Source organism: Penicillium rubens (genome assembly GCF_028828025.1).
Source record: "Penicillium rubens strain IBT 27055 chromosome Unknown utg000002l_segment0_segment0, whole genome shotgun sequence".
Lineage (NCBI taxonomy): Eukaryota > Fungi > Ascomycota > Eurotiomycetes > Eurotiales > Aspergillaceae > Penicillium > Penicillium rubens.
In genome coordinates this window covers 6,596,393-6,618,353 of record NW_026890600.1, presented here as the reverse complement: position 1 = coordinate 6,618,353, position 21,961 = coordinate 6,596,393, and the positions used below count along the sequence as shown (strand labels likewise).

General features: G+C 50.6%; 10 protein-coding genes across 10 annotated transcripts; 5 read left to right on the top strand and 5 right to left on the bottom strand.

Moving 5' to 3' along the window:
• Window positions 1–781: 781 nt before the first annotated feature.
• N7525_005001 (GMC family oxidoreductase) lies at window positions 782–3,163 on the top strand (the record flags this gene model as incomplete). Its single annotated transcript, XM_061213243.1, has 7 exons — window positions 782–1,010; window positions 1,066–1,191; window positions 1,256–1,499; window positions 1,553–2,015; window positions 2,068–2,139; window positions 2,191–2,560; window positions 2,616–3,163. 7 exons carry the CDS (start codon window positions 782–784, stop codon window positions 3,161–3,163), a joined length of 2,052 nt encoding a protein of 683 aa, XP_061070264.1.
• A 253-nt stretch (window positions 3,164–3,416) lies between these two features.
• On the bottom strand, window positions 3,417–4,601 carry N7525_005000 (CaiB/BaiF CoA transferase family protein; the record flags this gene model as incomplete). Its single annotated transcript, XM_002565248.2, has 2 exons — window positions 3,417–4,498; window positions 4,550–4,601. The coding sequence occupies 2 exons, from the start codon at window positions 4,599–4,601 to the stop codon at window positions 3,417–3,419; spliced, it is 1,134 nt and encodes a 377-aa protein (XP_002565294.2).
• Window positions 4,602–5,295: 694 nt separating this feature from the next.
• chiA1 (class III chitinase ChiA1) lies at window positions 5,296–8,037 on the bottom strand (the record flags this gene model as incomplete). Its single annotated transcript, XM_002565249.2, has 2 exons — window positions 5,296–7,427; window positions 7,485–8,037. 2 exons carry the CDS (start codon window positions 8,035–8,037, stop codon window positions 5,296–5,298), a joined length of 2,685 nt encoding a protein of 894 aa, XP_002565295.2.
• Window positions 8,038–11,253: 3,216 nt separating this feature from the next.
• On the bottom strand, window positions 11,254–11,637 carry N7525_004998 (uncharacterized protein; the record flags this gene model as incomplete). Its single annotated transcript, XM_061213242.1, has 2 exons — window positions 11,254–11,481; window positions 11,626–11,637. 2 exons carry the CDS (start codon window positions 11,635–11,637, stop codon window positions 11,254–11,256), a joined length of 240 nt encoding a protein of 79 aa, XP_061070263.1.
• On the top strand, window positions 11,614–11,904 carry N7525_004997 (uncharacterized protein; the record flags this gene model as incomplete). The annotated part of the gene is made up of 1 exon (XM_061213241.1): window positions 11,614–11,904. One exon carries the CDS (start codon window positions 11,614–11,616, stop codon window positions 11,902–11,904), a length of 291 nt encoding a protein of 96 aa, XP_061070262.1.
• Window positions 11,905–12,065: 161 nt separating this feature from the next.
• N7525_004996 (uncharacterized protein) lies at window positions 12,066–12,848 on the top strand (the record flags this gene model as incomplete). The annotated part of the gene is made up of 1 exon (XM_061213240.1): window positions 12,066–12,848. One exon carries the CDS (start codon window positions 12,066–12,068, stop codon window positions 12,846–12,848), a length of 783 nt encoding a protein of 260 aa, XP_061070261.1.
• Window positions 12,849–13,074: 226 nt separating this feature from the next.
• Window positions 13,075–13,905, top strand: N7525_004995 (uncharacterized protein; the record flags this gene model as incomplete). The annotated part of the gene is made up of 1 exon (XM_002565251.1): window positions 13,075–13,905. One exon carries the CDS (start codon window positions 13,075–13,077, stop codon window positions 13,903–13,905), a length of 831 nt encoding a protein of 276 aa, XP_002565297.1.
• Window positions 13,906–14,800: 895 nt separating this feature from the next.
• N7525_004994 (uncharacterized protein) lies at window positions 14,801–16,491 on the bottom strand (the record flags this gene model as incomplete). The annotated part of the gene is made up of 3 exons (XM_002565252.1): window positions 14,801–16,071; window positions 16,122–16,224; window positions 16,273–16,491. The coding sequence occupies 3 exons, from the start codon at window positions 16,489–16,491 to the stop codon at window positions 14,801–14,803; spliced, it is 1,593 nt and encodes a 530-aa protein (XP_002565298.1).
• A 1,453-nt stretch (window positions 16,492–17,944) lies between these two features.
• Window positions 17,945–19,501, bottom strand: N7525_004993 (DUF1593 domain-containing protein; the record flags this gene model as incomplete). The annotated part of the gene is made up of 2 exons (XM_002565254.2): window positions 17,945–19,138; window positions 19,193–19,501. The coding sequence occupies 2 exons, from the start codon at window positions 19,499–19,501 to the stop codon at window positions 17,945–17,947; spliced, it is 1,503 nt and encodes a 500-aa protein (XP_002565300.2).
• A 755-nt stretch (window positions 19,502–20,256) lies between these two features.
• N7525_004992 (uncharacterized protein) lies at window positions 20,257–21,920 on the top strand (the record flags this gene model as incomplete). Its single annotated transcript, XM_061213239.1, has 3 exons — window positions 20,257–20,719; window positions 20,782–20,884; window positions 20,939–21,920. The coding sequence occupies 3 exons, from the start codon at window positions 20,257–20,259 to the stop codon at window positions 21,918–21,920; spliced, it is 1,548 nt and encodes a 515-aa protein (XP_061070260.1).
• Window positions 21,921–21,961: the final 41 nt, after the last annotated feature.

The following is a 21,961-nucleotide window of genomic DNA, read 5'->3' as shown; positions in this document are numbered from 1 at the left end:
GACATGCAATTTACGATCAGAATTGATCGATCCCTGTTTCGCCATATTGATGTTTCACGTCACGTCCATGGAAATCCAGACACTGTTCCAGGGCTTTGTTCCAGACTTTTGGATTCATACCTTTATCGTGGCTGGCTACTGGCTGCGTTCTAATTGCGATCATCTAGCTAGCAGCCTATTAGGACCATCTTTGAGACCCGCCCACGAGAGTTGATTTGTGAGTGGGGATAACCCTAGCCCATCATTGGCTCTGAATCCTCGGTTGATGCATAGCAACCATGCTGTCATCAGTCATCGCATCACAAAATCGATGTGTTGTTTCTGGTAACGCAATCGTGGATATTGACCAATTCTGGGCGCAGAGTAAAGAGTATGTACAGAATGGGAACTATACGTTGCTGAATTCCAAGAAAATTCTGATTGTCTTGGAATAATTCAGGAACACGCGATAGGAAACATGGAACGGGGACGGGTAGAAAGACCAGTTCCAAAGAAACAAAGTTGATTTATTGGAAAAGACCATGTGGAGCACGCGGAACCAAGATCTCATTTGCAGAAGCCCAGAAATGACCCACTCGCCTAACGCGATTGGGGCTTCAGGATGTGCTTATCGGGGGATCATCGTGCGTAGACTTGGGAATTGAGAAATCCGAAAGTTCATTGCAAGGTTTTCAAAGATTTTGAGCTCCACAGCCTTAAGCATGTCCACTCTAATGGGTTTGTTACATATGAGATCCAACATTCCACTAACTCTCGACCATCTGCGTCGCACACTCCTACAATGCGACTTGGTCTGTCCGTTACCCAGATCGCAGGCGCAAGCCTAATCGCAGGCCACTTCGCGAGCGCATTATCGCCCCGCACGGAAATCGGCGATTCTTACGACTTTGTGATTGTGGGAGGAGGTCAAGCTGGACTCGTGTTGGGCGCTCGTCTTTCGGAGGATAAAAATCATACTGTGCTGGTTCTTGAGTCGGGCGGGAATGGAGACGAGTATCGCACGCGCATAGGTGCGTTCAATTATTCGACCCTGTGGAGTTTTTGGCGTTTCTAACGCTGGTAAAGATACACCGGCATATTCTTACTTTGATTCGTTATGGACAACGCCTTTGAATTGGGATTTTTACACCGTTGCTCAGCCTAATGCGGACGATCGGGAGATTAATTGGCCTCGTGGAAAGGTCCTTGGAGGTTTGTACAAGCTTCATGATATTCCAAAGAGAACAAGCAGCAGAAAGTTGACACGGAGATATAGGCAGTTCCGCTATCAATGGGTTGTACATGACCCGTCCAGGTGAAGATGAAGTCAATGCCTGGAAAGATATGCTCGGAGATATGGACGGTGCCGATAACTGGTCGTGGGAATCGTTTTATGCAGCTCTGAAGAAAAGTGAGGCTTTCACTCCTCCCACTGACGATGTGATTGACGAGGCTGGAATCGTCTGGAATGCATCACATCATGGTACCGACGGGCCGATCCATACAACATACCCGGACTAGTATGCCGAATCCTGTCCTCTAAAATTCGCCGATAAGGCTAACGAAGTCCTAGCACATTCCCCGAAGTGGGCGACTGGTTAGCGTCACTGCAGAGTATGGGCATTGACACCTCTGCCAGTATGTACGGAGGTGAAAATTTGGGCGCTGACGTCTCAACCTCCTGCATCAACCCTTCAAATTGGACGCGGTCCTACAGTCGGTCCGGTTATCTCGATCCGCTTCCAGACCGGGGCAACTACGATGTATTGGCGAATGCGCATGTAACTCGGCTCGTTTTCGACAATTCTACATCTTCCGAAAAGAAGACAGCGAGTGCTGTTGAATACACGACTGATAGTGGGTCGACGAAACTGCAGGTCAAGGTAAACAAGGAAGTCATCCTAGCGGGTGGCACTATTGGCAGCCCGGCTGTATTGCTTTACAGTGGTATCGGCCCCAAGGACGTCCTCTCTGAGGCTGGTGTTGACCTCGTATCTGAACTCCCCGGTGTCGGTCAACATCTCCAAGACCATTTCGTAAGACTGCCTCATTTTCAAAGATGGACATGCAACTGACCTAGTCACACAGAGTGCCACAGTTAAATGGAGTACGAATGTGGACACCGCAGGTTCTATCTATTACAGTGGCGGCAAAGACAAGGTGCGCCCTGTGTATCTTCCTTCAAATAACCCCATGTGCTAATTCCTACAGAATGATCCCAAATTCCTGACATACATCGATGACGCCGTTGCCTACGTGGATGCTAGCACTATCTACGGTAGTAAAGTCGATGAGCACCAGACGGAATTCCTCGCCTCAATTGATAAATATGCACCTAAAACGACTTACGATGATGGCGTCCTCGCCGGCTACAAAGCAATCTGCAACACGACAGCATCGAAGATCTTCAATAGCCCGACAGGTCAAATTGAAATCCTATTTATGAACAGCGATGCAAACGGTGACATCGGCATCACTGCTGCTCTCCAACACCCTTTGAGCCACGGCCGAATCTACATCAACTCCTCGAACCCAATGGACTTCCCTGTCATCGACCCGAACTACTTCGACAACCCAGCTGGTATATACCCCTCAGGAATATCCAAGGAAGCTTTCCAATACTGACAATAACGCAGACTCCGAGATCCTCCTCGCAGGTATCAAGCTCGCCCGCCAGCTAGGCGAAACCAGCCCCATGAGCATAAGCCTCACAAGCGAAACATCTCCAGGCCCAACCGTCCAGAGCGATGAGGACTGGATAGCATGGCTACGCAAGGAAGCCAGCACGGAGTTCCACCCGTCCTCATCGTGCGCGATGCTGCCCGAAGAGCAGGGCGGCGTGGTCGACGCCAATCTACGCGTATACGGCCTTACCAATGTGCGCGTTGCGGATGCCAGCATCGTCCCCATTTCCTTGTCGACACACTTGATGTCCTCGACATACGGCGTGGCTGAGCAAGCGAGCGATATCATTCGCCGATACTACAACTTGCCAGCGGAGCCTGAGCCGGCATTTAGCGGGTCGACTTCCGCACCTTCTAGCAGCGCGGCTGCTGCGAAGAAGAGTGGCACTCCCAAGAGCAATGGCAGTCCCGCTAGAAATGGCGGCGCTATGTCGCTCATGTGGACTTCTCTTATTCTTGTTTTTGTACATGTTGTTGTTGGCTTCGGCCTGTATATCTAGGTTGGTGTTTATATTCGGCGTATGGTGATTATCATCCATGCTGGTTGGAACCGGCTTTAGCATTTATGAAGTTCAATGTCTGCGATTTGTTTGAAATAGCGCGAGAAAGGGACCCGGGAGCTTTTCATTGTGATGATAGATATCTTTCTGGTACATAGTCCGAAATCATCTCCCACATAGATACCTGACTAGTACAGGTAGAATATAAAGACATCCATCTATTGCCGTGTCAAGGAAATTAACGATAACTACCTCAAATCTTTGACTTCCCATCTATCGCCACGAAAGCCCCATCCTTCCTTACCTCAAAGTCCTTACCCTGCTCCCATCCCACCCACTCCCTAAGCGTATCAACACCCCCATCCCCAGGTAAAAGTCCCCCACCCGACCAACCACCCTGATCCGCGGGAATCGGTGCCGCAGGCGTATTAACCAGATGCACCATAGGCCTCTGCTCATACCCATCGTCCTCAAGCTCCGCCTGCTCCAAAACAGGCGTAGCACAAGCATCGGTGCCATCAAAAACAGCCTCCCACTCCGCGCGCGTCTTCTCCTTAAACCTCTTCGTAAAGATCTCCCTCAGCACCGGCCACTGCTCTCGATCCTCCCTTTTCGGAAGCTGCCCCATATCAAACCCTAGCCCGCGCACCAACGCCGCATAAAACTGCGGCTCCAAAGCCCCGACGGCGAAATACCGCCCGGCATCCTTAGTTTCGTACGTATCATAGTACGGACACCCACCATCAAGCAGGTTCTCGCCACGCGGCTCCGACCACGCGGGAGTGTTCCTCCCTAACCGCGGAAACGTAGCAAGGTACGCCGAGCCATCCACCATATTTGCCTCGACGACCTGGCCGCGACCAGTATGAGAGCGGGAGATGAGCGCAAGTAGAATTCCCTGGAAACAGACTGCGCCGCCGCCGGCGAAGTCGCCGAGGATGTTTCCCGGGGCGTGGGGCTTTTCCCCTGTGCGGCCGAGCATGGACAGCACGCCTGAGACGGCGATGTAGTTTATGTCGTGGCCGGCCATATCTTTGTATTTCCCGTCGCGGCGGAAGCCAGTCATACGCGCGACGATTAGGCGGGGATTGTGCTTTAGGAGGACTTCTGTTGGGGAGAGGCCGAGGCGTTCGAGCACGCCTGGGCGGAAGGGGTCGATTAGGATGTCCGCTGTTGTGAGGAGGCGGAGGAGGATGTTTAGGGAGGTTTTATCGCGTAAATCGAGTGTTATGGAGGTTTTATTGCGGGTTAGTTGGTCGCCACTTATGGATTTGGGTCGGTCGATGCGGAGGACTGAGGCGCCGTTGTCGGCTAGCAGGAGACCTGCGAATGGGCCTGGAGTGGTTGTTAGTTGTGGTAATGACGTTTCTTAGATTGATCGCGTACCTGGGGCTAGGCCTGCTAGCTCAATGACTTTGATTCCTTTCAATGGTGACATTTTGTCGGGTTGAACAATTGTTGAAGGTCAGGTTCGAACTGAGGTTGGCATTTAATAGTTCTCCGCAGCCGAGGTCCGTGGATATCACAGAATGCGGGGGGGATTGTGCACAAATATAGGTAGGTAGGTATTGATCACCACACACTTCATCAGGCACTATTATCCAGCTAGAAAGCCGTCATAGTATGATTTTACATGGCAGCAGAATAATAAAAAATCGTCACATCTACGATATATGGATATCATTCACAAGGGAAAGCAACAATGACATCATAGGACTATAGATAAATATAACGGATTATCGTATTTTCGCACAAAGAGCATCTCTGTCTATCGTATATAGTGAAACAGCAAGCAAAAATAAAAGAAAACGAGTCAGACTCGTCGGCGACACCTTGGAATGGATATCATTAGGAGATTGAGAACAAACGGAGGCGACCGCAAAACTTCAATTCGAAGACGCGATGAATCACTACTGGCCAGAGTAAATCACAAAAGAGGCCAAGAGGTATAGAATCACTCCAGGGATCGGAGATCGGGTGAAAGAGAATATAATATAATAAACACAGTATCGTAATGAAAAGAAAAAGCAACCAGTCGCCAGCAATCACCAGTTCTTCCTTGAAGTCAACATCGTGAGATCAATCATATCGCATAGATGATGAGATCATGTTGTCCAAACAAGTGGACAGTTTCACAGCATCATGAACATGGAAAGAGCGACGGCGAGAACGCCACCGAAGAAGCCGGTCACGTTGGAACGCGATGCAGCACCAGTGTAGACCGGGGAGACGCCCTCTGGGTTGCTGCTGGGGGCTGCGGGTGTGTTCGTCCCGGTGGTGGTGGGAACAGCAGTGCGCGAGGGCGAGGGGTGGAAAACTATGCTGGATGACGGTCTGCCGACGTGGAAACCTCCGGCTCCATTGCTGGGAATGGACTTGGAAGAAGGAGATGGCACCTCGGGGCCGACGCCAGGCACTGTAACTTCGCCGGTGGAGCCAGAGCCAGGATTGGAACCGGAATCAGAGTCCTCACCGTTTCCAGAAGAGTCAGAGCCAGAGCCAGAGCCAGAGCCAGCACCGGGGATAGCGGCAGTAGCAGTGGGAACTGGGATGGTCAGGGTGATGGTGCTACCAGTAGGACCACAGTGGTTGCAGACAGTCACAGTGGTGGTGTATCCCTCAGGCACCGAAGGGGCGGTGGGCTGCGACACAACCTCAGAGGTAGTAGTGGCAGCGGGCTTGGTTAGGGTCACGGTAGTCGGGGTAGCGGCGCACTGAGTGCAGACAGTCACGGTAGTAGTCCAGCCTTCAGGAATGGAAGCAGTGGAAGTGGCAGGGCCAGAAGTAGGAGCAGTGATCTCAGCGGTGCCAGTTGGGGTGGCAGTAGCAGAGGAGTCACCAGGGCAGTAGGTCTTGGTAATAGTGGTGGTGATGGTGGTGAAACCAGTTGGGCAAATATCAATGTAGGAGGTCACAATAATAGTTGTGGTGGTACCCGGAGCCAAAGAGGAAGGCGAGGCAGTCACGGAGGGAGCGGCAGTGATACCCGCCGGGGCGGTGGTGGAGTCGCTGCCGGTGGGCTTGGAGCCTCCGGTACTGTTGTCCCCTGTAGGCTTGGAACCCCCAGTGCTCTCATCGCTGGTAGACGGGACACCGGTCGGGATGACACCTTCGGTAGTGGAAGAGGCGCCAGACTCGGTCGCGGAAGAGACGGGAGCAGTGCTAGAGGTGTGGCCGGAGACCAGCGGAGTAGAGCTTGGAACAGTGTGGGTACGGGTATGGGTGTGTGTGTGGGAGCCATGTCCATGGCCATGGCCAGGGCGCGAGCTGTGGGTGGGCTTTCCAGTGGCGGAGGGGTGTGGAGTGGGATACCCCGAAGGAGACGAAGCACCAGGGGTCACAGTGCTGCTAGGAACGCTTGAAGTGGAAGACTGGCCAGAGGTGGTAGGGGTGCTGGAAGAGGCCACGGAGCTGGAAGAGGCCACGGAGCTGGAAGAGGCCACGGAGCTGGAAGAGGCCACGGAGCTGGAAGAGGCCACGGAGCTGGAAGAGGCCACGGAGCTGGAAGAGGCCACGGAGCTGGAAGAGGCCACGGAGCTGGAAGAGGCCACGGAGCTGGAAGAGGCCACGGAGCTGGAAGAGGCCACGGAGCTGGAAGAGGCCACGGAGCTGGAAGAGGCCACGGAGCTGGAAGAGGCCACGGAGCTGGAAGAGGCCACGGAGCTGGAAGAAACCGAGGTGACCGAAGTTGTAGCCGAGCTAGACGGGGGAACAGTGGAAGACGAAACGGGAGTCGCAGTCGAGGAGTGGATCGGGGTGACAGACGAAGACGGGGGAGGGGGAGGAGGAGCGCAATCGTACAGGATATCCTTAATGTGCTCGGTGTATGTTGATCCGTCGATGACATTGTTGTCACCAGCGGTAGCCTCCCAGAGCATGACACCACCAAAGTGCTTGGGGTGCTTGTCCATGTAAGTTTTGACAAGGGGCTTCACCTCCTTAGGGGTCAAGTAGAATCCAGCATTAGCGGCATCCTTGGATGCGGGAAGACCGATGAAGAGCTTGGCGTTGGGATTGGCGCTCTTCTCGATGACACCGACCCAGTCATCGAAGTTGAACTTGCCGGTGCCGTGGACCCAGTCCGCAGCAGAGCAACCCCCGGTGTTGTACCACTGAACCCAGATGAAATCGAAGTGCGAGTTAGCAATAGCGTTGCCGAGCTGCGCATCGGGAATAGGGCACTGGGGAGCACCGGAGATGTAGTAGGCTTGCTCGGGGCTCTTGGTGAAGTGCCAGCGCAGACGATTGATCATGGCAGCGTAACCTGGAATGGATGTTAGAGAGAGCATAGTCAGGAATTTAGAGGATCAGGGCAACATACCAACTCCGCCATTGTACTCAATATCAAAGTCGAATCCATCAACAGAGGAAGTGAGGAATGGGCGAGGGAAGGCCAGGCCAGCGAGTTTCTCAGTCCACCCCAATGAAGAGATCGCTGAGTTGTAAGGACCGAAGGAGTACCAGAGGAAATCCGCGAACCAGACTGCGGTTTCCTCGTCCGGGATAGACTGGGCTGTGGCAGTACCACCACCGATGGACAGCAGGATTGTCTTGCCAGCAGCCTTGCAACTAGGGATATCTTGCCATATCTGGTGGCAGCCACTTAGCAGCTCCGTACCAGGGAAGAAGGATCCATCACACTGATTGGCAAAGTTGGAACCAGGGAAGTCGCCCACATGTTTGGGGAACTGGTTGATAAACCCGATGTTGATAATGTCCGACGTGGTCTGTTCACAGAAATGCTTGAGCCGGGGTTGGTTGGCACCTTGTCCATAGTAGACAGCAACATTATTCTTCAGACTCGCATCAACGGCCACAGCAGATGATGCAAAGAGTGACAGGGCCGACACGGCGGCAAGGGACTTGAACATCATGGCTAAAATGAATGTAGTAATTAAATGCAATAATTATACGCAACAAGAATCGCTTATTAACCTGATAGAAGGAATGACAGGTTAACTCGCGAACAACGAGAGGACGCAGACAAGTATCTGCTTGGGAATTTTCCCAAAGAGCTCAAAATGAGTGTGTTGATGGTCGAAAGGAAATGCAGCTCCCTGGGGGAAAAGCAGACTGAAATACATCGAGCGCCAGCTGGGACTGTCCCCCTCCGCCCCCTGGGGAAGATTCCGACCTCCGACATAGAGCGCACTAATCAGAAAAGAGAACAGAGCTATCAAAACGTGGAAATGAACCAGTGCGTGAGATCCGGATGATTCCACGATTCATAGGTCAGTGCCACTCCGACTGCACTCCACCTGTGCAGGGCGACCCAACACAAAGTCGCGGAGTGGATTCAAGCTTGATAGTTCGAACGCTAGACTCGGAGACCATCAGGATCCGTTCACACAAGCGATGACGCGAACTTGATATGGAAACTCAATGTAGAAGCGACATGGACCGGATTTTTTACTGTAGCATTGCCAGAGACCAAACGCGTGGTTTAACATGGCCATACAGCCAGTGGCGTAAAAGAGTCCCGTTCGAGCAAAAGCTGGATCAGCCATCAGCCATGACAGGCTTTTCTTTGGGGAGGGGTATGTGCTGGCCCCGTGCCTATTCCGGCCTATCTCGGCGCAGTAAAATTGCAAGAGCCGCATGGAAGAGGCTAAAAGACCCTAACGGACTCTAGCGGCATTAGTGTCAGGGTCATGACTGGAGCAGAGGCTGTTAGCTTGATATACAAACTCCAATCATAACTCGTGATATAGGCACCAGGGCACGGACACCTCGGGGTCCACCAGCCATGTTATGTAGTCGGATGCAGAGCATTAAGTCCGAGTGTCGGACCACAGATAAACGTAAGGTTAAAAAAGTGGTAGTAAAGAAGATCTGTTTGACAAGCATCAATTAGAACAAAAATAAACAACCTTGGAAGTGAGTGTAACGGGATACAACAATACCAGGTGATATTGAGGTCGAAGAGTCTTAGAGACTTCCAAATCGAGGAGATGGGAACCGACGGAGCCAAAAGCTAATAAGCCTGCGCTAAGCCCTTCGGGGGTAAGTGCGGAGCAGGTCCATTCCAGGTACGCCAATCATAGGCGCCGATCCGGAAAGAAGCCGGATCACCGTTTTTATTCGGTTACAGCAGGAACAGCAGGAACAGCATTTACGGCACTTTGAGATTGTTGTCTCACTTGATTTCTACTTGATCGTCTTTAGTTCATCTGTAGTTCATAATTAGTTCCTCTAATTCGTTGCCTTAACGAACTCAAGTTGAGATGTAACTCTGTGCAGGGTACGGAGTACTCCGTATTTTGTACACGTTCTAGCCCTTGGCCCCCAAAACTCCCACGTTACAATTTCCTTTTATTTTCCGGTTTATGCAAGGTACAAATTTGCTTCGGAGATATGCCCACTCTAAGATGATATTTAGCCGACAATGACGCCACTCATCGCGATGCCTGATTGCTCCCCTTTAATCTTGGAACTGCGCACTTTACATTCCCCATAAGCAGCCCCCGCCCCCAGGGCTCCGTGACCAAGATTAACCGAGACAATTATAAGACCTTGAGATGAAAGAAAGTCAATTCCAGCCTAGATGCAGGTACAGATCCAGCCTACCATGTATATACTCCGTATCATGGATTTCATCAGCGTTGTTGTATATTAATGATGTTGCGTAGGCGGGGACCGTGGACGATCCCTGTGGACCGTAATTAAAAGATCCTCTCTATAGCCGTTCCAGCCCTATTTACACGAACATAACATAAAGCCGAAGAACCCCCGATTTCGAAACCTAATGCAGAAATTTGTTTACGCTGTGTTAGAAACAATTTTTGTTGTTGGCAAGCGAAATATTCTACTTCCGGCTGTAAGGGCCGGTAGGCCTACGGCGGTAGGCCGGTCTTCCGATATGATAAATCTCGCTTCCACGCTACCAAGCTTCTAGCAACAGCAACAACAAAGATAAGACTATCATCCCTTTTTTATACGAAGTTGAAATGGATACTAATTAAAAATATCCATAATAGGAAAAAGCAAACAAACGCCACCCATAAGCCACAAGACCGATCCAGTATAAGCAGTCGAGTGGGAACGAAATTACGGAGCTACTCGGCATGGTCTTCTGCGGAATCTTGGAAGGTTCTTCCGGATGATAATGATATGGATATTCTACCACACGTCCCACTGAATTCTGGAAATAGATAGTGTTGGTTATAACGTTTAAGCACTTGATATGGCTATATACTTCCGGGGCTGATAATTCACGAGTTCAACGAAATACAGGTTGCTCGGGAATCAGAAATATTCAGGTCGAAGTCATGAATAAGCAGCATTTTATCAAAACACTGGATAGATATCCAAGTTGCGCGGCCTCACGCATTTATATATCCCCAAGGTCCCTCCCCTGAGTTCAATATTACATATGCTCCAATTGGAGAGAACAAGAATACATGAACATCGTCCCTACAATTCTGCTAACTCCAAGTCTCGAACAGATATTCCTATACCACTCATTGTAATTAGGATGCGGCTCTGTGCTTTCGTCGCATCGGCAAATGATATTTGCTCCTACGTGCCGTGGCGCCTCCTATCGAACATCATCAGCAATAGTCATAAAACCATGCCGTGGCATAGGGGGGGCTCTTGTGCTGTGTGCAGTACTGTCTGGGGATATATTTCGGCGGAGATCTTCCGGACATTTATTGGGGTACTAGACCCTTGCCATGGGATAGACAGGGTACTTGCTTTGCGGCTATACGAACGCCCTGAGCTAAGCCATGAACTAACCATCAACATGCAGCCTCAAGTGGAGTTCGCTTAGGGAGACTTAACTTACAGACCGTAAGGGGTTCCATTATTTTGAGTGTCGTATTATGCGAGGGTCCCCATAATGGGCCAGTTAAGGGGGATTTCTTTTTCCTTTTTTTTTTTACTCACATAACATACTCAATGAGGACAATAAGAATGGGTCAAAGGTGCGACGGTCTAATTACTACGTCTTCCTCGCCGAAAAACAACGGACCCTCAAAACCATAATATCGGACTTCTCGAGTTTAAGCCTCCTTCACGCGTTCGCGCTCTGCTTCCGATTCAATTTTCCATGTTTCTGCCTCGGTTATTCCGATTGGCCAGTCCCAGTCTCATCCATGATCAGATCCACCAGCTCTTGAGGCAAATTTAAGCAAAGGTTCCATGATCGCCAGGACAGACTCTCGCACCATGCATGCTGTTGTGGAGGGACATTTCGAGTGGAACAGATCCGATAATGCGGGCCAACTAGATAAGGGTAATGCATCTTTGATGACCAGGACGGGTGGCATCTTCAAGCGAGAAAGGCCGGATTTTGCGTCGAAGAGTGTTGGGCCAGGCTAGGAATCAACCTTGAGGTGTGGCCATAGAGCCTAACCTAGGTAGTCACATGACCTTGCTGCAACCTGCTTCAGAGCTCGAGCCACAGCACGAGTCCGACATGTCCCTGATGCGACAAGTACCAGCGAGCCATGGCATCAAACGTCGCGCGTCATCTTAAGGATGTGGAGGAAGAGGCTTTCATTCAAGTGAACACTCTGCTTCTTGATCATCTGAACACGCAAGTCAAATCATGCCCCCCTGGGGATATGACCGACTTGCTAGAGCATAAGGCTAAAACATATCCTGCACTACGGAAATTGTTTCGTGATTCTTCTGTGCAGTCAGCAACCGAAAGCTGGACTGCTCCGATGACAAGAGTGTGGTCGATGAAAGAACTGAATTCCAACTTCCAACCAATCCGACGATCATACGACCACTAAGTGCAACTGCGTCACGGGCAGCACTGGAGGATTCTGATGAAGATGGGCCTTGTACTGATGTACCTGCCATTATCGGAGGTCTTAACAGATTGGTGGCAACTAGTGAGGTCATTTGGCACCTTGGGTCAACTGCAGTGCTGGGTCTCAATTCGGAGATCGTGATGAAAATCGGCAATGATATCGACATAGGTCATATCCACACTCTAGAATACATCAAGCACCATGCACCGCGCGTTCCAATACCAGATATACATGGTATCCTTCAACAGCCTAACAGCAACCGCATTTTCTTCCTCATGTCACGAGCGCCTGGCGAGCCCCTGGATTCAAAATGGGAGTTTCTAGGCGAAAACGAGAAATCTTCAATTAGAGAACAATTGGATACGATTGTCGGTTACTTTCGGTTTCTGCCTGCTCCAGTCACCGACGAGACCCAGGCTGTCCTTGGTGGCGGTAGTCCTCGCCGGTGCAAAGATGCACGACGAGAAGTCCGTGTCGCTCAAGGATGCATTAGCAACGAGCGCCAGTTTAACGAATTTCTCACTTCCCACCCTCATCGAGCTCAAGCTGGTAGCATCTCTATGATTAAATCCTATCTCACGGATGATCACAAAGTTTTTCTGGCCCATGGTGATTTTCATCCACGAAATATCATGGTACTTACTCGCCTAAATGACCCGGTTGCGGATGGTGCCCTGCCCAAAGAGTCACTCTGCACCACAAACGGCACCGTCAATCAATCGACCACTCGAATTACCATCACTGGGATTCTTGACTGGGAAATGTGTGGCTGGTACCCGGAGTACTGGGAATATGTGAAGGCCCTAAATACTATTACTCCCGGGAGCGATTTGGGTGACTGGTGGGCTTATCTTCCACAGAAAATTGGTATATGGCCCAGAGAGCATGCGGTTGACTTGATGCTAAGCAGATGGCACGGCTGAGATGGTATTTCGTTTGAATAAACATTGAATTTTCAAGATAATCCCGGACATGGATCGCTCGGCCACGAACTCTCCTGTACTTCGTGCGCGCTAACTAGAATATGTGACTACCCAAAGAAGGCGGTGAGATATATCTTCTACTAGGCGGGGCGCTGACCGACGAAACTTTTATATAATCCTGAAAACAATTCGCACTCCCCAGATGAAATAAATCCAGACGAATATCATGGAATTCCCTGCGCCCCACATTCACCGTGCCCAAACCTTTCACACCCATACGATTATTCTGCTCCATGGTCGTGGCAGCAATGGCCTTGAGTTTGCCGAGGAGCTTTTCTCATCCACAACTTCTAAGGGCAAGAACCTAGCCTCCTGCTTACCCACCTACCGTTGGGTCTTCCCAACCTCACGTGACCGATGGAGCACTACGTTCCAAGAAGATATGTGCTCCTGGTTTGATGCCTACTCCCTAAACGATATCCAGAAAAGACAGGAATTGCAGAAGGACGGATTGAGAGAGTCAATTCTGTATATTCTTGATATTCTCGAGGACGAAGCTAGGCTGCTAGATGGGCAGCTTGGTCATATCTATCTTGGGGGTATTAGCCAGGGGATGGCAACCGCCGTATGGGCGTTCTTTGCCGGAATAGGAACGGGGCAGGTTCAAGGACCACTAGGTGGTCTTCTAGGCTTTTGTGGCTGGTTACCATTTGCGCAGCAGCTGGAGGGTTTGCTAGACCAATCCACTCTTAATGGACCTAGGATCCATCAGGCACAGCGCCTGGTATCTACATTCTTCTTTGATGAAATTGCCGGTCGTGAGATGCCGCAGGCTAATCAACCTGTGGACAGCTCTGTCTTATCTACTCCTGTGTTTCTAAGCCATGGAGCAGACGATGAGTGGGTATCCGTGGAACTTGGACGACAGGCATCCCGAATTATACGGACAATCATGGTCCGCGTTGAATGGCATGAGTTCACTGGAGCAGAAGGCGAAGGTCACTGGATCAAGGAGCCTGAAGGCTTCGACCAGATCCTTCAATTCCTTCAGACCTGATTTCCCAAACTCACGAAGGGCTGCCGGTGGACCGTTCTGTCAGGAATATCTGTTGGCGCCAACAACCAAGGACAAGCCCCGATAGAGCCCTACGTTAAGTTTCAGAAAGTGGCCCGCTGTACCTAGTCATGAAAGGATAATTTTAGTTGCCGCAAAGGGAAATGAGCTAGCGCGCGCACTTCTCCGACCCCTACCTTGAAGCGCGCTAAGTAAATATAGGCTGATGTAGATCCCTTGCTTCCATGGATGTAGGGTGACGAGGACCCTAACCCAACGTAACAAAACAAAACAGGAGGGAGGGGAAGGGCCCCGGGGATATTACTAGTATGACACCTAAGCGACTGTCCAAAGCATAAAATCGTGGCTGTGATGCTTCGTGTGGAAGGTATATATATTCATGGAGAAGGACGGCAGTGAAATGCTTGTAAGTTTAAGGTTTTCCCGAGGTCACCTCCAGGGCTACTAGAAGGTGACTAACTGCCACTATGGAAACCCGTAGGCGACTACGGGCACACTCTCATACTTGCTGTTGGCCCTTGTAACTACTTTATGCATGTCCAACTCTAGCCGCAGTTCTTATCATACCATTCCCATCGCATTCTCAACCCCCCATCACAAGACTTGGAACATACTATAACACCATTCGAAGCTGCGGACCTATACCTACAAATGTGGGAGGTACAAACTACCTTAGTATTGTTAAGGCCAAATAAATGTGTTATAACTAGCCCTGATTTATTCGGGAACCATGTGCTCAATTTAAAGTGTTATCGGGAAAGCGGGACTTCGACATCCCATAGCGAAATGCTAGTATATATATACATATTTCTCTGGTCAAAGGTTTTCTCTAAATTCCTGGTGCTGGATGTCTCCAATCTCCTCATACTCATGTCATCTAGATAGGATAGACGAAGAACGGGTTCTCCATGTCCGTCAAATCCAACATGGCAATTTCAACCTCCCTGCGTATCATGCTCCCAGTTTCATCAAGCTCCTCAACGACTCCTAATTCATGAGTCTTTCTCTCTTCGCTGGTCAAGGATTCAGCCCAAGCCTTCCGCTGGGCGTTCCTACGTTTCAACAGGAACCGTATAATCAAAAGAATCAACGGTGTCCCCACCCAGCTGACCACTATCATGGAAATCCAGGCACCGTAATAGCGAGGTGCGTCCCTAGGAACCCATATCTGCGGTGAGCAAATATTTGCGATGGAATAGCCGACCATGAACATGACATTTCGGGTCAGCTTTTTCGTGTAGCCGGCTGCAGATGATGTAGTCCAACCCAGCGCGATAATGTAGGTATTACCATAGGTGTGACCAGCCAGCAGCAGACACGCAAGCATTCCTAGCTTCTGGTCCCAATCAATAGCAACCATCCCAATTCCACCTGCAATTGCAGGGATACACCAGAAAAGTCCGTGGAAGGCAAGATTTGATGGCCACCACCGCAGGGCGTAGGCTCCCGCAAGACAAACCAGGACACCAAATCCGCCGCCAGCTGCAGCCACGAGAGTCGAGCCCAAGCTGTCTACCCCAAGAGCTTTAGTAATAAGGTTCTGCTGTCCGTAGGTGAGATTGTTAGACATCATCAAGGTGAATGACTGCAGAGTAAAAAGCCATGAAATGGGGTCACGGAGCGTCTCTCTAAACTGGCTCTTCTTGAACTGCTTCTGTTCAATAGAACTTTGACTTGACTCGTGTACTCGTTTGATTGTGTGGATTCTCTCTTCCAGTGACAGGAACGTAGCCTCCGCTGGGTTGCTCGGATACTGAAACCAGACAAGAACAGAAAGAAGGATCGAGACACCCCCCGTAATAATCATGAACAGCTTCCAGGGCAGGATGGTGCTATGGCTCCAAAGCAAACCGTAGGAGATAAACGCGGCGCATATAGGGGCGGCGGCGGATGTCAACCAAAGGAAGGGTTGGAGGAAGGATTGCTCGTAACGATTAAAGAACATTCCTATTGTGACTTCCATTGCAGGTACAACCACAGACTCAGCAGCACCGAGCGCCAGTCGCAAAACCACAAGAGCGGCGTAGGTCGTGGCGACACAATGAAGTAGTAGGATGACACCCCACATGAAGACTAGAGCGGCAACAAATTTTCCAAATGGTAGTTTTTGCATAGCATAGTGTCCCGGCCATTGCGCCACAATGTAGCCTACGAGAGTGTTAGGGAATATGAAATAGGAGAAAAATACTGTCACGTACCGACATAGAAGAAAGTTCCAAGATTGTTGTATTGAGCCTTGGTGATGCCAGTTTCTTCGAACAGGCCGAGGATAGCGGCATAGCCGAGAGTGGACTTGTCTATCTAGGAAAGTTAGAGCCTGCGAGTAAGAGGTGTTAATGACAAACTCACAAAGAGCAGCAGGTTGATAGCGGAGAGTAGCCCGAAAATACGCCAGTACAATTTGCGTCTCAGCGTTTTCTCCTTCTCGGTCGTCAATGAACCAACAGAGTCTCCATGAAGCTGAAGAATGCGAAGAGTTTCATCAGCATATTTGGTGTCAATAGCTCTCTCGTTCTTAGGTGATTGACTCTCTATAGCCATAGGCTCAGCCTGAAATGTCAAATCCATACGTGCGAGCAACTCGTTTCGAGCCGGCAATAAAAAGAGGCCTGCGCCGTCGACTCAAGACTTTGAATGGGTAGGAAAATTAGAAAAGAGAAATAAATAGGTCTTGAGTTATCTGCCATAGATTTGGGGTACTCTAGAATTTCATCACGCCATAATTTAGATAAAAACGTATCCCTCGTTCTCGGCTTTAGAAATAGGATCGATCAATACAAGACGATCATAATTGCCATTGCAAAGACGCCAAGGCACACATGAGCCCCAAATTATTTGCGTTAGGACACGGTCATTTTTTTTAAATAGCAACGGTTCGACAAAGGGGGATGTGAAGTAAGGAGACAAGAATGAGCAAGGTTATTCGCCTTAGGCATATAGCTGCCTCAGGCAATAAACTCTAAATGGGCCATGTGGGGCCGATTCCCGGGCCGATTCCCGTCGTCCGCCAACCTTGGAACCTGATTACTACTCGTCAAATCCGAAGGGCCCTGGCCTATATTGTTATCTTAGGACACCCAGATCCAGAGACCCAGAATCGGTTCTACATCAGTGCTAGCCCTCCTTTTGGGGTATCTCGTTCAACTTCACACCTGGCCATCCGTCCGAGTGAAACACCCTGGACTCAAAGTCTAACGATCTCTTACAGGCGCCGCTCAGACTCATCCCAACAACAAAGGACGTGATAGAGGACAAAACTTCTAATCTCCTATAGCCTGCGTTGATTGTATTCTCTTTTACCAATTGGCTAATAACAGAAAATATTTACTAGGGACTTCTAAAGTCTGAGATTGCGCAGGGATAAGATCGAAATTCCAAGCCAGTGCGAGAGACCAGGGCTGTTATTATGCCATTGTCAAGTGTGTAGCTCTCCTCTTAACTTTGGCCATAATAAGTGGATGTGTCCTCTTTGGTAGGAGGTGATGTAGCTGGATCTGCTGTCTGTGAAATAAAGCATTGTTGAATACCGATGGACAGTATCAAGGCGAGATGGAACTTCTATACATAGCCTCAACACAGGGCATGAAGTGGGGTATGAGGGCTACTGGGGGATAATACTCATTGGCACCAGATACGAGGACGAAGAACTACCGGCCTTGAGTGCACAATGAACTCAGCTTCTGACTTGCATGGCGGATTGGATCATAGCAGACCACTAGCTTATCAGTGCACAGCCGCAGTCATCCTATCTATAATTTTATCAGTCCATGGAATATCAAGTCCGGATAGATTTCAAATAGGCCAATCATCGCAGGGCGATCTTACCAATTGGGCCTCTGCGACATAGACGACCTCAGAAGGTATCCACGCATTACTTCTGTCTTTTAACTCATACTCAATGGCCTGTCTATTCTACACCAACGTAGCCCTTATGGGAAGAATGAAAAGAAGAGTAAATTGTTCCATTGTTCTATCTATGTACTGTATACAAACACAATGTCTACATACTCATGGTTCAACATCATCGGATCACATCTTTCATAGTATCACCAATAGCCTCAGCACCTCCGCCACCACCCAGCAACCCCTCGTTCGTCGCCTGAATAAGAACACGCCGATAAGTAATTAGCGCCGGCGACCCGTTATCCTTCACTTCCAAAATAAGATGCAACAACTGCCCCCTCGCAACAGGCTTACGACTAATAAGCTCCACACAGCACTTCTCAGCCGGCGGGACTGTAACCTCAACCACACTTCCAGCCTCATCCAAAAGCCGAATCCCCAACTCCCCAACCTCATGCTGAACAGACCACTGTGTCGCACTAGGATCCTTGTACTGATACCACTTAAACGTAATAGAATCCTCCGGGTCCGGGTCATACGATGCCCGCGCATCAATCCGCACCATACCCCCAGCCGGCACTTCGAGAACCAGCGGCGCAGGCCCAACACTCCCATTAACAACAGCAACAGGGTGATGATTCGCGCGCGCCACATCCCGAGAAAGACTCCACTGCATGCGCGCCGCGAAATCATTCTGGAACGCGTCCCGCCAGCGCCACACTGTCGCCTGGTTCGACTTGTGCCGGCGCCCATCATGCCCAACGACCTCATCTGGCGTATCGCTGAAATGTCTATTCGCAACGCCTGCCCCGCTCATGTCCGTGCGGATATATCGACCACCCCAGGACCCGTACTCCGGGCTCTCGGCGACACCGAGCCCGTTTTGGATCAGGTACAGGAACGTCGGCGTGTCGCCTTCTGGGATGAACATGAAATCCGGGTATTTTGAGCCCAGGGCCCCGATCTGGATATGTTCTCGGATCCATTCTGCGCTGATCTTCGACCCATCTGGTCCGCCCTGGTCGAAGCCGTACCATGCGTCGCCGGAGATCCCGGTCCATGCAGCCAGTCCGTACTGGCACCACCCGTGTATGGAGCAGATGTAGAATAGATCTGGGTAGGTAGCGCGCAGCCAGGTTCCTGTGTCGTCTTGGTCGGAGATTGCGTAGATGCGGAGGTTCGCGCGGTGGGTGGCGGCTGTGGTGGGGGAATGTGTGGTTTGTAGTTTGAGAAGTGCGGATGCGAGCACGTTCGTGCCGCCCCAGCAGAGGATCCAGAGGGGATCGTTGGTTGGAGTGAGGATGCAGTCTAGCAGATGCTGTGCGCCTTCGCTTAGGGGGATGTCTGGGCCCACGGCGGTCATGCCGTAGCTCTATTTGATTGTTAGGATGTGGTTTGGCGGGGAGGGTATGATGCTGGACGGTACCTCTGCGCCCTTTCTGATGAGCGATCGCATATATTGGGCTGCTGGATATGGGTCGTTTGGGTGGACGTGGGCATTGAGATTGTCTACGACTTTCTCGTAGCCGTCTATTATCTTGTGCATGTCCTGCGGACAGACCTTGTTCTTCATCCAGGTTGAAGTGTAAGCTACCAGGCCTTCAGTACGGAACTGGTTGGCATACAATAGGTAGCGAACCAGTGACTCAGCATCGTCGGGCTCATTGGAGATATCGCTCAGGATGAAGACGCGCGGTTTGGACGGGAAAGACTGGAGTTGGTGCTGCGATGCCATTGTCAATGGTGATGATGATGGCTATGGGAATAAATGTACGAATATGTTAACAAAAGGAACAACAGAATTACAACTTACGAACAGAAGACACCATATTTGGACACCACTCACAAGGACAACCCTGAATCCAATTATAGCCACTCGCATATACCTAGGTACATAGTTCGGCTGGCGTCCGAGTGCGGAGAACCCGGGGGAAACTGCCGAAGTTTAGCCGGCAACACTTTCCAAACCCAGTCGTAACCACCACAACGGACTAGCCCCCGATGAACTCTCTCCCAAGTTTGGTTAGTCGTTTGCTTCTTCGCTCTGACAGGGAAATGCAAGCGCAGCATTTGCAGTTCCCCCCACAAGAACAACCGAGAATCGCAATTATAGCCACTCGTACCTGGCTTAGCTGCGTGCTATTGCGGAGAAGCCGGGGGATTGCCCGGGTTCAGTCAACAACACCTCCAAACCAGCAGTTCTAACCGCCAGCACAGACTATCCTCCGATGAGCTCTGCACCAAGTTTGGTCTTTAGCTTCGTCTCATTGACGGGGAAAAGACAAGCGGGCATTTGCAGTGCCCGACATCAGGCCATCTCTTGCGGGGCTGCATCTGGGATAATGTTCCCCGGAAAGGACTTGATGGCGTTGGTCAAAACCTAGGTATGTATATAAAAGAGTGGGTGACACATGCCGGGGGGCTGCGAGTCCTCTTTGTCGACGGAGTGTGTGCAGTAAGGTCGTTGCTGGTTCTTATCAATTCGTCATTATGTTTGGCGCCATAAAACATTCCGCGCTCTACCAGGAGCTTAGCCTTCGCCTTCTATTCGTTGGATGTTTCGTCTCCCTGGGAGCGATTGGCTTCGGCTTCGATAATTCCTGGTGGGGAGGAGCTCTGGGGTTGACGCCATTTGCCCGGAAGTATGGGTCTCGCAATGCCTCCGGTGATTGGAGTATTCCCCCTGAGAAGCAGTCTGCCGGTACGGGCACTGGCTCGGCTGGGATTATCTTCGGCTGTCTAGCTTCGCCATGGCTGTGCTCGCATCTGGGCCGGAAACCCACGCTTCTGGTGATGGCTGCTCTGCTTTCCATCGGAATTGTCCTCGAGGCCTCTGCTGTGACGTCGTTCTGGCAGTTGGTAGTGGGTCGCATTATTGTGTACTCGGGCATTGGCGTGGCATCTAACGTCGTGCCGATGTACCAGTCGGAATGTGCTCCTGCTAGGATCCGAGGTATGTGGTGTTCAATATAATTACAAGGAATGGGCAATGGTTGTTTTGACTCTACTTCCCAGGCGCTTTCTTGGCGGCATACTCATTCTGGAATACATTCGGCGGCTTCCTCGCCACCCTAGTCGTTTTCTTATGTCAGAACATGAAAGGCGAATGGGCGTATTTGTATGCATCGGAAGCCCACTCCAACTGTCCAGTATCTGGCTAACCCATTTGAAGAACAGTAATCCTATGCCAGCTCCTGGTCCCCGTTGGAATAATCATCCCATACCCCTTTCTCCCCGAAACACCCCGCTTCCTTGTCTACAAAGGGCGCTACGAAGAAGCAGAGGCTGCAGTCAAGGATTTATACGGACCCAATTACAATGCGAGCGAGGAGGTCCAGCTCCTCCGACTCCAAGTCGAGGAACAGCGCGAGCTCCACCACGCAACGAGCATCATGGACTGCTTCCGCGGGACTAACCGGCGCCGAACTATCATCGCCATGGGCGTCCAGATCCTGCAACAGGCGCAAGGTGTCTCATTTATCAATAATTTTATCGTGACATTCATGAAGCAGCTGGGGTTCGCGGACCCGCTGCAATACAACGTCATCGTGCTAGCATGCGGGATCGTTGCGAATTTAGTCTCTTTATTCACATTTGACAAGCTTGGTAGACGGAGCAGCATGTTTGTCGGCGCGTTCTTCATGGCTGCCATGATGATTGGGGTTGGCGGAACTACGGCGAATGGCTACGAGGTTCTATCTCCAGTGACGCAGAACGGGTGTATTGCCATGCTTGTTCTGTGGTATGTTTTCTATGCGCTGTCCTGGGGTCCTGGTGTGTGGATTCTCGGCGGCGAGATTGGAACCGGACAGCTGCGCGAGCGGACACTTCTCTTGTCGTCCCTTGGCAGTTTCGTTACCTCGGTGCCTATCAACTTTGTCAATCCGTACGTGCAGGCTGCAATTGGGGGCCGGACGGCGATTATCTATGGAAGTTTCTCTGTTGCTGCTATGGTCTTTGTTTATTTCTTTTTGCCGGAGACCAAGGATCGGTCCCTTGAGGAACTTGATGAGATGTTCCAGCACAAGGTGGCGACAAGGAAGTTTAAGGATTATGTTTGTACCGGCCTGGGTGCTCAGATTAGGCAACTGGAGGATGAGGAGGATGAGGCCCGTTCGAAATGTCGGCAGATTGAACACGTTGAGGTTGCGTAGATTGTTGGTTGGTTTGCTTATATTAAACTGGCGGGGCGTAT